The following is a 14,178-nucleotide window of genomic DNA, read 5'->3' on the forward strand; positions in this document are numbered from 1 at the left end:
GCCCTTCCTCACAAGCATCGTTTATAGCGATGTACTATGAGAGGGGTGCATTCCTTACCGCCCAGCCATGGCGCTGTGGAACGCCTCCCCCAGTACTTGTCTATGGACGAGTACTGTGAGCAGAGAGAGGGGGTGTTCCTCATCGCTCTCACAGTACAGCGCAGTAGGCGCTGTTTGGAAGGGCTGTCAGGAACGCCCTTCTGACGGTGAAGAGCTACGGTAGAGGCACCGATAGATCTTCACAGGGGTCACAGAACGGGAAAGCTGATAGTGTGCTGAATTCAGTGCACTGTCGGCTTTCTAGCGGTGTATTACACTGCATATGCCCCAGGAGGTGAAAGGTCTTCTTTAAAGGCTATTCCAACATACGATTAGTTAAAGGGAGTTAATCATTGGATAACTACTTTTTAAGTCCTCATATGGCTCTGTGAACAGGAAAATTTAAAAAAATTATGGAGTATGGAAGGCAGGGAGTCAAAAGTGAAAAATGCCTTATAGTCACGATGCCATGGCAAACACCTGAAGAGGCAGTAACATAACTGGCATGGCTCCCTGTTAAACAGAAGCCTTGATGCTGTAGGCTGGGGATGGCAGTATTATTTGGGCACTGTATACAGGCAGCATTATGGCGGACCTGCACTTGTTTAGCCCAGTGCATGAAGCCCCTAGCTGCAGCTTCCTGCCATGCCAGGTGCCACCTACTCAGGGAGGACGCGTCCATGTCACAGCAGTGTGCATCCATGACATGCAGCAGATGGATGGAGGTAAGTCTCTGTTAATAAGGCCAGCTCCAGCCTGTGCCACCCAAATGCCACCCTGCCTCGGACCCCTCAGCTCTCGGCTACATCGTGGTTTGGCCCCTCTCTCTCGCCGTCTATCGGTCGCAGCGTGCTGATGTCGCCGTGCGTCATCTCCAGGGCAGCGGAAAATGGCGGAGCCTTTACCGGAGCCCGGACGGTACTTATGTGATAACTGTCCGGCAGACATCAGAGCCCGTGTCCCGGTGAGAGAGCCTGGGCAGGGGAAGTGGAGTTAGTGCTGGGGATGATCAGTCAGCGATGAGTGGGGAGGCAATGGCAGAGCACAAGCAGCCACTGTACTCACTGACAAGTGGAGGGAGGACGAGAGCCCATCACTCCCTCCGCTTAGTGCACACAGCTGGGGACGTGCTGGGGCTGGAGCGGCCGGTGGCTGCAGCACTGAGGCTCCATTATCTCCTCAGACATGAGCATCGCTAGTTGTGGGGACAGTGTGATGTCTGTCACTGCCCTGCACGGCTGTACGGTGCATGGTGACCTGCAGCAAGAGGTGCAAACTTTATCATGTCTGCCTGCACACTGCCAACTTGGCCGCAAGCTCGGCCATGAGCACAGCTCTGTGAGCGCCTACCTGGTGCCATCACTGAGGCCTGGGCTGCTGCACACACAAGGGCCAGCCGCTGTCCTGTAGCGTCGCCATAATAACAGCTGGCAGGGCCTTAGTATCTGTTTCGGGGAAAGCTGGGTGACAACTGTTCCCTGTACAGTATTGCTGCATGTCTACACATGCATTCTTTTCTGAGACTAGGAAAGCTTGGTGACGACACACAAGAAAGCGGTTTGTGTGACAGGCTGGTAATGCCAGGCAGGTGTCAGCATTGCTGGAAATACTGCAGGAAGCTTCTCTTCACATTCATGTCATGGCTTCTGTGGTGCCCAATGGTACCCATTCATTTACATTGCAGCCCATTACATAAACATAGGGATACATGCAGTACTATGTCTGGAGGGAAAGCTGACAAATGCTGCAACAGGTGCTGTTATGCAAATGTGAACAGAACCTAACAATAAAATCTCTAGTGAACATCTAGTTGGGTTTTTAAGTGAATTTCGGTGTAGAAAAAGTGGCAGTACATTGGCATCCAACTCCATAAATAAGGCATTCTGAGGTTACTAAGTACTGCCTGTGAGTTTGACTTAATATCTCATCTACTATACTGTGACAACTGGAAAATGACTTTTATTTTAAAGTTTTCCTCCTCCCCTGAGCATGCTTGGCTGTCTGAACAGTGCTCACTTACAAACACCATACCTTTGTTATGTATGCCATTTTCAGAGATTTGAATGGCTACAACTTTAGGCTGAGACCCCACGTTGCGGAAACGCAGCTTTTATTTGTTGTTGTTGCAAATTTTGTTGCTTTTTTGTGCCAAATCCAGGAGTGGATTGGGCAAAAGTTAGAAGTAGAATTACTTCCTATATTTCTTCCATATCGTTTTGTAGCCACAATAAAATATGCAAAAAAAAAACCAAAAAACCTGCATTTCCTTACCGTGGGGCCTTAGCTTTAAAGGGGCTCTATCAGCAAAATCATGCTGATAGAGCCCCACATATGCGTGCATAGCCTTTAAAAAGGCCATTCAGGCACCGCTAAAGTTATATTAAAGTACCCCCCTGTTTTAAAATAAAACCCTAAAAAAGAATATGTTAATCTTATCTATCGTGCACGGGGGGCAGGCATTCAGGGTCTGATGTCATCTTCAGCCACGCATCCTCTTGCAGCAATATCCTCGGGTCTTGTCTTCCTCCAGTGCTCGCGCACTGCCATTGATAAAAAATGGCGCGGGTGCATGCACAGTAGCATGCTGCTACTACTGCGCATGCACCTGTGCCGTTTTTTATCAATGGCAGTTCGCGAGCACCGGAGGAAGAGGGGATCCAAGGACATCGCTTGAAGAGGAGGCGTATCTGAAGATGACGTCAGACCCTGAATGCCTGCCCCCGTGCACGATAGATAAGATTAACATATTCTTTTTTAGGGTTTTATTTTAAAATAGGGGGTAGTTTAATATAACTTTAGCGGTGCCTGAATGGCCTTTTTAAAGGCTAGTCACGCATATGTGGGGCTCTATCAGCATGATTTTACTGATAGAGCCCCTTTAAAGTCTTATGTAAATAGGCAATTGGTAAATGGGAGAGAGGTCTTCAGGTCTGCAGCACTGCTCTTGCCACTCAGACCTCTACTATCTCCTACATGTACCACTGCATGCAGCGAGATTGATCCTCCCACTGTTATAATAGGCATGTTGTTTATCACCGTAATGTGCCCTGTAACATAGTGGTGATAGTTGAATATGATCGGAGAGGTGGTAGACTCTCTTTATGAAGCATTCTTTGGTAACAAACACTGTGGTGTGTGGTGAAATGTTACCTTACAAGTGTCAGTTGTTGAAAAGCCTGTATACAAATGTGGGTTTTTTGTGATTTTTTTTTTTTAAATACTGTATTTTCTGGATGTTTTTTTCATAGGACATACAAATGGAAGAAAAAAACATGGGCAAAATGATGCAAAATTTAACAAAATACCAACAAAAATTATTGTTGAAAAAGTAATAAAAATATTTGAAAAGTGCAATAAAGAGCCCTAAGAAGTCAGTAAATACAGCCAAAAGTTAATTAGTTTTGACAAAAAAAGCAGTTTATTGTTATAAATTATTTTTATTATTTTAGGTGAGTTTTTGCTGTCAATTCCACAGGTGTTTTTAGATTAATGATAGTCAAAGAATACATACACATGTAATTTTTTAATCGTTTTCAGTTCAGTCATGTTGTTTCACTTAGTTGAGTGATTCTTGCAATACACGTACAGTACACCACGTTCCAAATTATTCTGCAAATGAACTTTTTCTCTGATTTTCCTAAGTTGATGCATATAAGTCAGTCAGACTAATGTTCAAATCTTCAATCGTTACAGTATAAATCAAATCTTATTGGACAAACTTTTTTTTTTACAAATTAAAAAAAATCAAAATCCAATGTTCCAAATTATTATGCACAACAGAGTTTCTAAACATTTTATGATTGTAAAGAACTGAAAATGGTCTTTTGTTGAATTTTCAGCATTAAGAGGTCACATTTACACTAGTCTCACTCTCCTTCCCAGATTCTGCTTAAAATCAGCCGATTTTAGTATAAAATCATCAGAAAGTGGGCAGAAACCCTGCGGGTCCTATTATAACCTATTGAATCCGGCGTTTCCGTAGATATAATTGACATGCTGTGATTTGCAAATCCGCAACGGCTTTGCAAATCACAGCGTGTCTGCACTGCGTTTTTTTTCCGCAAAGTGGGCTTGGGATTCGCATGAATCCAATCCCGTTTGCTTGCACTGTAAAACGCCGCAATATTTCCCGCAGCGTTTCCGCCGCGGGTAAATTGCGGCGTTTACATCCCGTTGGTCCCCAGCTTAAGTACTATCAAAGTGTCTATGAGATTCCTCTATTGTGCCCCGTTTTTGAATTTTACAAAATTTCTCTATTTTCTCTTAGACTTCCCACATTCATATAGAAACCTTACAATATAATTTGCCTTGGCTTTGCATTATAAAATATAAAGCATTCCGTGGAATATAAAAACCAGTCCGTGGAGTCTCATCTTCCTCTTAGTTGGTGGCCGCTATATGGGGAGGTGGGGTGGGGCGGGTGGTTTGGGGTATAACAGTCCGTGGGGTCTCATCTTCCTCTTGTTTGGTGACAGCTGGACACGTATTGGGCAGTGATCTCCACAGTGGCCTCTTCTTCTTCCAGTAGGATGTAGAGTTTCCGCTTCTCGTCTGCAGATATGATGTCTGGGATGGGCAGAGAGTCTTTGGAAGTAGACAGCCCTCACAGCTGAGTATTTGGTGCAGTGTAGCAGGAAGTGGGTCTCGTCTTCTAGGGCCCCCTGGTCACAGTGCTGGCACAGTCTGTTCTCCCGTGGCTTGTACGTCTGCCTGTATCGCCCCGTCTCTATCTCTAGGTTGTGGGCGCTCAGTCTGTACCGGCTCAGGGTCTGTCTGTGTTTGGGGTGGCGTATTCTCTCCAGGTAGGTGGCCATGGTGTAGTCCCTTTGCAGTGACTGGTACACGGTGAGTTTCTTGGAGTTATTTATTGCGCTTCTCCATTCCTCGATGAACCGCTCTTTCACTCTCTCAGTTACTCCTTTTATTTGAGCCTTGTTCAGGGCATGTTGGGGGTTTTGGCTTGGTAGATGGCTGATGCTTGGTTGGGGGTATCAGTTTTTCTCAGGGCTCTGTGGCTCAGCCAGGCTTGGTGGTGGTAAGAGCCAGGACTGCTGCCCTGTATGTGTGTCCAGAATGATAGCGCCCTCTTCTGCATGGTGAGCCACAGGGGGAGTATGCCTAGCTCTGCCCTGCAGGCCATGTTGGAGGTGCTACAGTGGACATGGAGGAGGTACTTGCAGAACTCCAGGTGGAAGGTCTCTGTAGGGCTGAAATCCCACTTTGACTGGTCTGGGTAGGTGGCTGGGCCCCAAACCTCACTGCCATAGAGAAGGATCGGAGCGATGACTGCGTCAAATATCTTCAGCCAGACCCTCACCGGTGGTTTGAGGTGGTACAGTTTCTGTTTCTATTGGTTGAAAGGTACGTGGGTGGAGCTTCTGATCAGATACTGGAATGTGGAATTATGAGGGAACAAAGATTGGAAGGTGTATGATAGACACCATGATAGAACTTAAGGGTTAACAACCCAAGTTACCTGTTAACACAAGACTCCTTCTTTGATATCACCATCAGAATTCTTGCATACATTGAACTTGTAAGTTTTTGGATATTTGCTGTTTGGATTTCTTTGCAGGATGTCAGAATAGCCTCCCAGAGCTGCTGTTTTGATGTGATCGTCCTCCCACTCTCATAGATCTTTTGCTTGGGGATACTCCAAAGTTTCTCAATAGGATTGAGGTCAGGGGAGGATGGTGGTCACACCTGAGTTTCTCTCCTTTTATTCTCAAAGCAGCCAACCAGACTCAGAGGTATTATTTGTTGCATGAGATGGTTCATTGTCATGCATGAAGAGGATTTTCCTACAGATAACACAATTATTCTTTTTGTATCTGTCAGAAACTTTGTATACTTTTCAGAGGTCATTTTCACCCCTTGCAACCATTTGTGCTTGTGAGCACTATTGGGGTGGCTGAATAGTAGGTTTAAAGAGGACCTTTCATCAAATCGGGAACATGCAGTTTTATATACTGCTGGAAAGCTGACAGTGCGCTGAATTCAGCGCACTGTCGGCTTTCCCGATCTGTGCCCGGTGTAAATCGCTATCGGTCCCGTTACCGTAGCGCTTTAGTGTTAGAAGGGCGTTTCTGACACTTAGCCAGGGACGTCCTTCTGCCCAGCAGCGCCTATTTGCTGAAGCAGTGTATTTAGGAAAAGTCTTACATCCACATTAACAAGCAGTATAGATAGGATCCTTGTGATGGGACAACCCCTTTAAGGAGCAGTGATGGGTTGAGCAAGATTCTCCAACCCCAGGGTTAATTGATTCCATGGATACCAAATTTATATACCGTAGTTTTAATTGACATGTTAACCCCTTAACAAAAATCCAAAACTTTGCTAAAAAATATTTTTTCTAAAAGTCGCCATAGTCTTTTTTTTTTTTTTTTTTGCGGAGCCAGTTGTACTTTTTAGTTATACCATTTTGGGTAATGCCTGTTGCTTTGATCACTTTATTCATTTATTTTTTTCGTGGTAAGTTGGTAGATCAGGCGTTTTCTGTCTCGGGGACGCCTAATTGTAATTGGGATAATTTGTAACTATTATATATATTCTAGGGATTTGAAATTTTAATTTTTTTTTTTTTTTTTTGTTCTTGCACTTATTACACCCCCTAGAGGGTCTTGAACCCCCGTGGGTCTGATCACTAATGCTGATGCATTGAAAAATACCAACATTTGTAAGACAGGTTGCAAATGAATGGGAGACCAGCCTGGGAATCTTCAATAGGCTCCCAGTTGTCATGCCAATGGGACGTCGGCCCTGGATCTCACTCCGGGTGTCAGCGAACCCCTGCAAAATGGCGCCTTGGTTAGCTTTGACCGAGGGTCTGGAGGTCTTAATGCCTGCTGGCAATGATATAATACTGTACAGTACTGTATAATACAGCAGAAACTGAGCAGCTATACTCAGCCTTATTTAATTACCAGACATCTGCCGCACTACGGTGGATGTTGGGGAAGGGTTAAAAAATTTCATCTGTACTATTCAGGTCTAAAAACTTGTTTATAACTAGAGGTAAGCTTTAAGTTTTTGTGAAATATCTAATGTTTTTACACCTTGTACAAGGCATTGCGCTATTTGACGCTTTTTGCCTTGAAACTTGTGGCCTGCTTAATAATGTGGAATATCCTTCTTAAGCTACATTTACACGACAGTGATCAATGGACGTGTGATGTCCGTTTTATTAACAGACGGCACTCAGCAGCATTGAATTCAGTGTCAGAGAATAGGGGCTATTTACATGACTATTATTTTGGCGATCTGTTTGTCAAAGACCGTCAAAATATAGGTTATGTCATATTTTTGCCTATATTCACTGATATGTCCATACACTGAAATGTCGGTCGTCTGAATGTAGCCTTAAGGCTAAGGTCCCATGCAGCGAAATGCTGAGGAAAAAACGACGGTGGAATGATGGTGCATTTTTTCACAGCGTTTTTCATTGCATTTTCACAGAGTTTTCCTCTGTGGACTTTCTACCCCTATTATACCTATACAAAGAACTCCAGGGTTTTCGCAGGTATAATTGACATACTGCAATTTTAAAAAAACACAACTTTTCCGTTGAATTTATTTATATTTTTGCAATGTGTGCACAGGATTAGCCAGAATCCCATCCACTTAGCAGGTAATGTAAAATGTGGGGCTTCAGCCTAAGTAGATTTCCTGTAATTGGGCTCACCTTGCAAACTAATTAGTTCAGGTATCTGAGATTGATTTCAGTGACCCAAAGAGCCCCGACACAGAAAACCATCCAAAATAGAAATAGAAAAAATTTAATCTTTATGACGCTTAAATCTGATTTGCATAATAATTTGGAACGTGTTGTAGAGTGGCGCCGCACCTCCCATGAGGCGACCTGAAGCGACCGCTTCAGGCAGTGTTATGCCAGGGCCCCAGGGAGGGCGGCATTTTTGCTGTCCTGGACTGGCTTAGCACCGAGCGGTTGATTGGGGAGGCTGCTGGAGCAGCGCTGCTCAGACAGAGAGCAGGTCCTCTCCCTGCCTGCGAATGCCACTAAGCCCCACCCCCTTTGCTCTGATACACCCCCTCCGCTCTGCCCCCCATCCTGAGTGGATTAGAACAATAATTGAATAGGGCTAAACACTGTATGCAACTGAGTACAAGTCCTACCTCTGCACAACGCAACTGATGGTATAAACACAATTATGGGTCACAGGCACAGATTCATTCTATTTTAGTATAGTGACTGGCTGTATAGTTTTGATGTCACCTTGAGTGACAGCACTGGTGTCCTGGTACATCAATTGTCACCACATGATGGGGGCAAAAATATTCCACAAATTACGGTAACTCTTGGCAAGTTGTACGTATTCATTGAAAGCCAGCGATTCCAGGTGGACATTGCAATTCCATTTTGTGAGAAGGCCCATTGTCCAATAAGACCACATGTATAATCATTTACTTATATGCCTCAAACATGACTGCATGCCTAGTTTTGCAGCAAGCTGACATTTCTATCTGTCAAAGAGTTTACAATGTAGAAAATAGAAAAGTAAGAAAACCATGACTTTTGACTGGTAGTGTGTGCGTGCGTGTGTGTGCGTGCGTGTGTGTGTGTGCGTGCGTGTGTGTTGGTAGAAAATGTCTGTAATCCAGTAGCCAGTGTAATTCAGAAAGTATACAGAACTGATTCAGGACTTCAAATGCATGTGAAATTTCAGGTAGAAGACTGAGTAGAAAGATACTCATGTATGGGGTGGTCTGTAGGACCGTCAGGTGACGGCTGCTGAGGGTGTATGGGAATCTTTAGACTTAACCCTAACTGTTCATAAATGGTTAAAGGGGTTGCCATTGCAACCAATCTGGTGTCAGCTGTCATCTGTCCATAGCCCCTTTGAAAATTTAAGTCCTAATCTGATTGGTTGGTATAGACAACCGCTCCACTGTACCATTTTACATAGGATTATATAGTAAAGTGCAGGATCTGCAAACTTTCAAATCCTATCTATCTATCTATCTATCTATTATCTGTCTGTCTATCTATCTATCTATCTATCTATCTATCTACATATCCTCTGATATTGACTGATAACAGAAAACAACAGTGAGCCAGTGTATATGGTTACCTGAGTGCTGTGCTCTTATTATGGCTGGTAACAGAGAACAATGATGAGTGCATTCTGAAATCTGCTAATAATGGAGTATGTGAGTGAGACTATTATGAGGAAGGACATACAAGTTTCTGTTGGATAATATAGGTTACGGGAAGGCGACATGTCCTCTGATAATGACTGAGACTTATAACAGTGAACAATAGCGAGTAAATGCTGCAAGCTTCTATTGGCTAATACTGGTCATGTGTTTTGATATGTGGGAAGGTCCTTCATGTGGAAACCAGTGGTGCTATATTTGTTCTTGTGAATATGTTGGGAATGGTAGGTGCTGGAGTGCTGAAACTCGGTTTATAATTTTTGGAAGTGCCTGATTATCCTATCCTATCCTACTATTATAATAATCCTACTATTATAATCCTACTTCCTACTATTATAGGCTAATTTTTATCCCGGTAAATTACATGGTTTCATGACTGTTATGAAATTTTGTTCATATTACACTATTCTTGGCAGCAGCCTTTTCTTAGCCAGGGCTGTTATCTCTCTGTGTAAACACACACTAACCCTCAGTGTGTAGACACCTTTGCATATTATATCATCTGCTCCAGGCAGTGCTGACAAACATGGGCAAACACCTTTAATCCAAATTGGCAGTTTGCCAATTTTCAACATGCCTGAAAAAACAAAATCTAATTTGTCGAAAACAACGACAGCTATGAAGGAGCCAGAAGTCAACAGAGTTCTCCTCAAGCGCAGCTGAGGGAGATCATCGACGCCAACAACACGCTCATTATATGGCATCCTAGCGAGCTGCTGAGATGCCAGAACAATCACGGCCACAGCGCGAGGAACGAGTTCAGCGGTAGGCCAGCTTGAGAGCTGGCGAAACGCCGGAATAGGGGGATTATCAACACCAACAACACGCTCATTATATGATGTTGCAGCGAGGTGCTGAGATGCCGGAACAATCCCAGGCACAGTGCAAGAAACAAGTTCAGCGGCAGGCCAGCTTGAGAGCTGCCAAAACGCCGGAGCATGTGGATCATCAACGCCAACAACACGCTCATTATATGGCGTCCCAGCGAGCTGCTTAGATGCCGATCACAGCCACGGTGTCAGGAACAAGTTCAGCAGCAGGACAGCTTAAGAGCTGCTGAAATGCCCGGGCAGGCAAACCATTGACGCCAGCAATTTGCTAAATATAGGCAGATCGTTCACGCCAACAACCCGCAGACAAAGTTGTGAGCAGAAGCTAGTTGCCTATATGTAGAGAAATATACCATCCCAGAGAAACATAAAGGGATTTGCACAATATACTTTTTTTCCCTCTTTCATTCTATAAAAATATAAATCAGATGTAAGGCTGAATGTGTAACTAGAGGTTTATTTATTAGCGCTAAATTGTATGGTTTATTGATATATTAATTTGCATAATATTAATTGTAGGTTCAGCTCCTTGATGCCGATGGACTAGAACATGAGGTGGATGAAACAGAAGACAACGAGTCCCCTGAACAGAGAGCCCGGAGACCCATGAATGCCTTCCTGTTATTTTGTAAACGTCATCGTTCTCTTGTGCGCCAAGAGCATCCTCGTCTGGACAACCGTGGTGCTACAAAAATATTGGCGGATTGGTGGGCTTACCTGGATCCCATTGAGAAGCAGAAATACACTGACATGGCCAAGGAGGTTTGTTAAAAGATTGTGAAGTGTGGTTGTATGAAAATAATGTTAGATTAATTCAACTAACAAATGTCTCTGCCACCAGGGATCGAGATTCCCTTGGATAACCAGATAAGATATTCCTTTGGTTAACTTTTCCTTATACTGGCTTCTGTTACTTAAAGAGTTTGTCCAGGATAAATTATTTTTCTTTTTAATCCCTTCCCAACATCCGCCGTAATAGTACGGCGCTGCCGGGAAGGACTTCCTGCAAACCGCCGTACGGCGGCTGCATGATGCACACACGGAACCTGTGTGCGCACCATGCCCTGAATTTTAGGTGTAATCAATTTTTATTAAAGATTTTGAGAACATGGAAATAAAAAACACTAGAAACAAGTAAGCAAAGCAGGGGGGACAACATATCCCAAGTAGTAACAAGGTGGCTGCGCAGGGCCCCAACACAAAACAAAAGCTAAGGGGTAGCACCCCAACAGGTAAATCAAAGTCTTGTAAGAGACAAAAAAAACACAAAGAGGAAGAAGAAAGAGTGTAAAAAGAGAGAGAGAGAGGGCCAAAACAGAACAGAAACAAGGGGCAGAGGGGGGGAGGACAACGCCTAAATTGAATTTTATTCTGCACAAATAGCAAAGCATTAAAAAATGATATATAAATTAGGTATCGCTGTAACCGCACCGATCCGCAGAATAAAGGTAGCATGTTACTTATGCTGTACGCTGCACGGGTAAAAAAAAATGCTAAAAGCAATGCCAGAATTGATGTTTCCTTTTACATCCCACCCAGAAAGAGTTAATAAAATGTAGTCAATAAGTTACATTGAAAGATACATCTAATACTGCAAACACCAAGCCCTCATATGGCCACATTGCCAGAAAATAAAAATAAAAATCTAGTTTGTACAATGTGAAGACAAAAACCCCAAAAGTCGCCAAATCATTAGGACATAAGTGGCTGCGACTAGAAGGAAATGTGTAAGCGGTGCGAGCGTTTTCAGGGGACACCCCATATTTAGAGCTTATGAGAGATAATACACCAGCGCTGACCCCCCAGAATGCCCCTCTTCCCCGTCCGCGTCATAGGAGCTAGTGGGAAAATAGAATGGGATTTGGTGTACCCAATTTACTTCGCACAGCTTACATATTCACTTCGGGGTTACTAATGCTCACTTCATCACTTGATAAATTCTGAGGGGTGCGGTTTTCAAAATGGGGTCACTTTCTAGAGTTTTCCACTGTTTTGACTTCTCAAGGGCTTTGTAAATGCGACATGGTTCCTGAATCTGATCACAGCCAGATCTGCCCTCTAAAAGCTCCTTGGCGCGCCTTCCCTTCTGCGTCTCGCGGTGCGTCCATATATTAGTTTACACCCAAAAGTGGGGTACTATGGTAGTCGGGAGAACTTGGATAACAAATTGTGGGATGCGTTTTCTCCTTTAACCCCTTGTGAATGTGCAGATTCTAGGGCTAAACGAAAATATTAGTAAAATAAAATCAAATGTGTAAATTTCACCTTCATTTTGTCTTAATTCCTGTTAAGCACTTATAGGGTTAAAATACTAGGTATATGTTGTTTTGGGTTATTTAAGGGATGCAGTTTTGAAAATGGGGTGATTTATGGGGGGGTTTAATACAGGGGTCTTTCAAAACCCCTTCATAACTGGATTAGTCCCTTAAAAAATGGGTTTTGGAAATTTCTTGAAAATTTTGAATACTGTTGTTTCACTTATAAACCTTATAATGTCCGTAAAAAATAAAAGGGCGACTAAAGTTTGATAGTGACATAAAGCAGAGATCTGGGACATGAGATTTATGATATAATTTTGGTGGTCTGACTATCTGTATGCAATGCACATCATTTCAAACTTTATAAAATACATATTTTTCAAAATATCCACCAAATTTCCTATTTTTTCATAATTAAACACAAAACATATCAACCAAAATTTACTACTAACATGAAGTACAATGTGTTACGAAACAACAGTCTCAAAATCACTTTGGTAAGTTAAAGCATTCCAAAGTTTGGTCAGGAAGTCAAAAAGTGCCATCGGCAGGAAGGGGTTAAGGTGAGAAAAAAAAAATATATATATATATATATATATATAAAGAAATGGTGGCACTACTGAGACCTAATCGAAAAAAAACGGCTATAAAAAAGAGAATAGCAAAGTAGAAACCAGGAGCATGGCGAATATCAAAATTGCCCTTATGGTGATGTTTAACACCCCAAAGAATACATATGAAAAATAAGCAAAGAGAAAATAAACAGGGGGCACTCACCCAGGCGCTTTTTCGTAAAAACAGTCTTTTATTCCATATTGAAGTAAAAAAAGTAAACAATGTTATGTTAGCTCTTTTTCAAGCCTTGTATGTGCTATCAAACTTAGAGCCAAGCTGGTCTTTATATTCTTTGTGGCCCTCCAAAGAAATGCCACCCCACACCATTGCTGACCCACTGCCAAACTGGTCATGCTGAAGGCAGCAGATCGCTCTCCACGGTGTCTCCACACTCTGTCACCTCTGTCACATTTGCTCAGTGTGAACCTGCTTTCATCTGTGAAGAGCACAGGGCGCCAGTGGCGAAGTTGCCAATCCTGGTGTTCTGTGGCAAATTCCAAGCGTCCTGCACGGTGTTGGGCTCTGAGCACAACCCCCATATGTGGACGTCAGGCCCTCATACCATCCTCGTGGAGTCTGTTTCCAACTGTTTGTGCAGACACATGCACATTTGTGGCCTGCTGGAGGTCATTTTGCAGGGCTCTGGCAGTGCTCCTCCTGTTCCTCCTTGCACAAAGGCGGAGGTAGTGGTCCTGCTGCTGGGTTGTTGCCCTCATATGGCCCCCTTCATGTCTCCTAGTGTACTGGCCTGTCTTCTGGTAGTGCTTCCAGCGTGTCACGTTGCACCACAGACTGTCCAGGAGTTGTTGATGCTTTAGTCCAGGTCTGGGAGGAGATCCCTAAGGAGACCATCCGCAACCGAAAAGCTAAATAGTTCAATTACACATCTTCGTTTTTTGGAATCACACGTGTGTTTTTCATATCTAATCAGTGTTATTCATTTTCATTGGTGCAGAAAAAAACATCACATGCATTGGTGCAAGTTAAGACAGCATGTGCACCCGAACCCTGCTTTGTTAATATATGTCTCATCTGTTTGACAAGCTCCTGCTGAAATGGAGGAGAGAAAAAAAGATGGAACTTCTTTTATGTACCGTATATACTCGAGTATAAGCCTAGTTTTTCAGCACAGTTTTTGTTCTGAAAAAGTGCTCCTCGGCTTATATTCGGGTCATTACGGTAATTTTCTGCTAGCAGGCCAGGATAGCAGACTCCGCCCCCCCCCCCCACCGCTCCATCACACGCCGGGTGACGTAGCC

The 14,178-nt window shown here is 43.5% G+C and overlaps 1 protein-coding gene across 5 annotated transcripts in view; it reads left to right on the forward strand.

Moving 5' to 3' along the window:
• Window positions 1-614: 614 nt before the first annotated feature.
• Window positions 615-14,178, forward strand: part of BBX (BBX high mobility group box domain containing) — a 56,086-nt gene continuing 42,522 nt past the window's right edge. For 3 of the 5 annotated variants that reach the window (XM_075264964.1, XM_075264965.1, XM_075264969.1), the window contains exons 1-2: window positions 615-764; window positions 10,566-10,808. In XM_075264964.1, the coding sequence (XP_075121065.1) occupies window positions 657-764; window positions 10,566-10,808 (351 nt within the window). In that variant the 5' untranslated portion in view covers window positions 615-656. Of the gene's footprint in view, window positions 765-825; window positions 1,004-10,565; window positions 10,809-14,178 lie in introns of those variants that run through there. The other 2 variants (XM_075264966.1, XM_075264967.1) reach the window with 1 other exon arrangement.

Source organism: Leptodactylus fuscus, chromosome 2 (assembly GCF_031893055.1).
Source record: "Leptodactylus fuscus isolate aLepFus1 chromosome 2, aLepFus1.hap2, whole genome shotgun sequence".
Lineage (NCBI taxonomy): Eukaryota > Metazoa > Chordata > Amphibia > Anura > Leptodactylidae > Leptodactylus > Leptodactylus fuscus.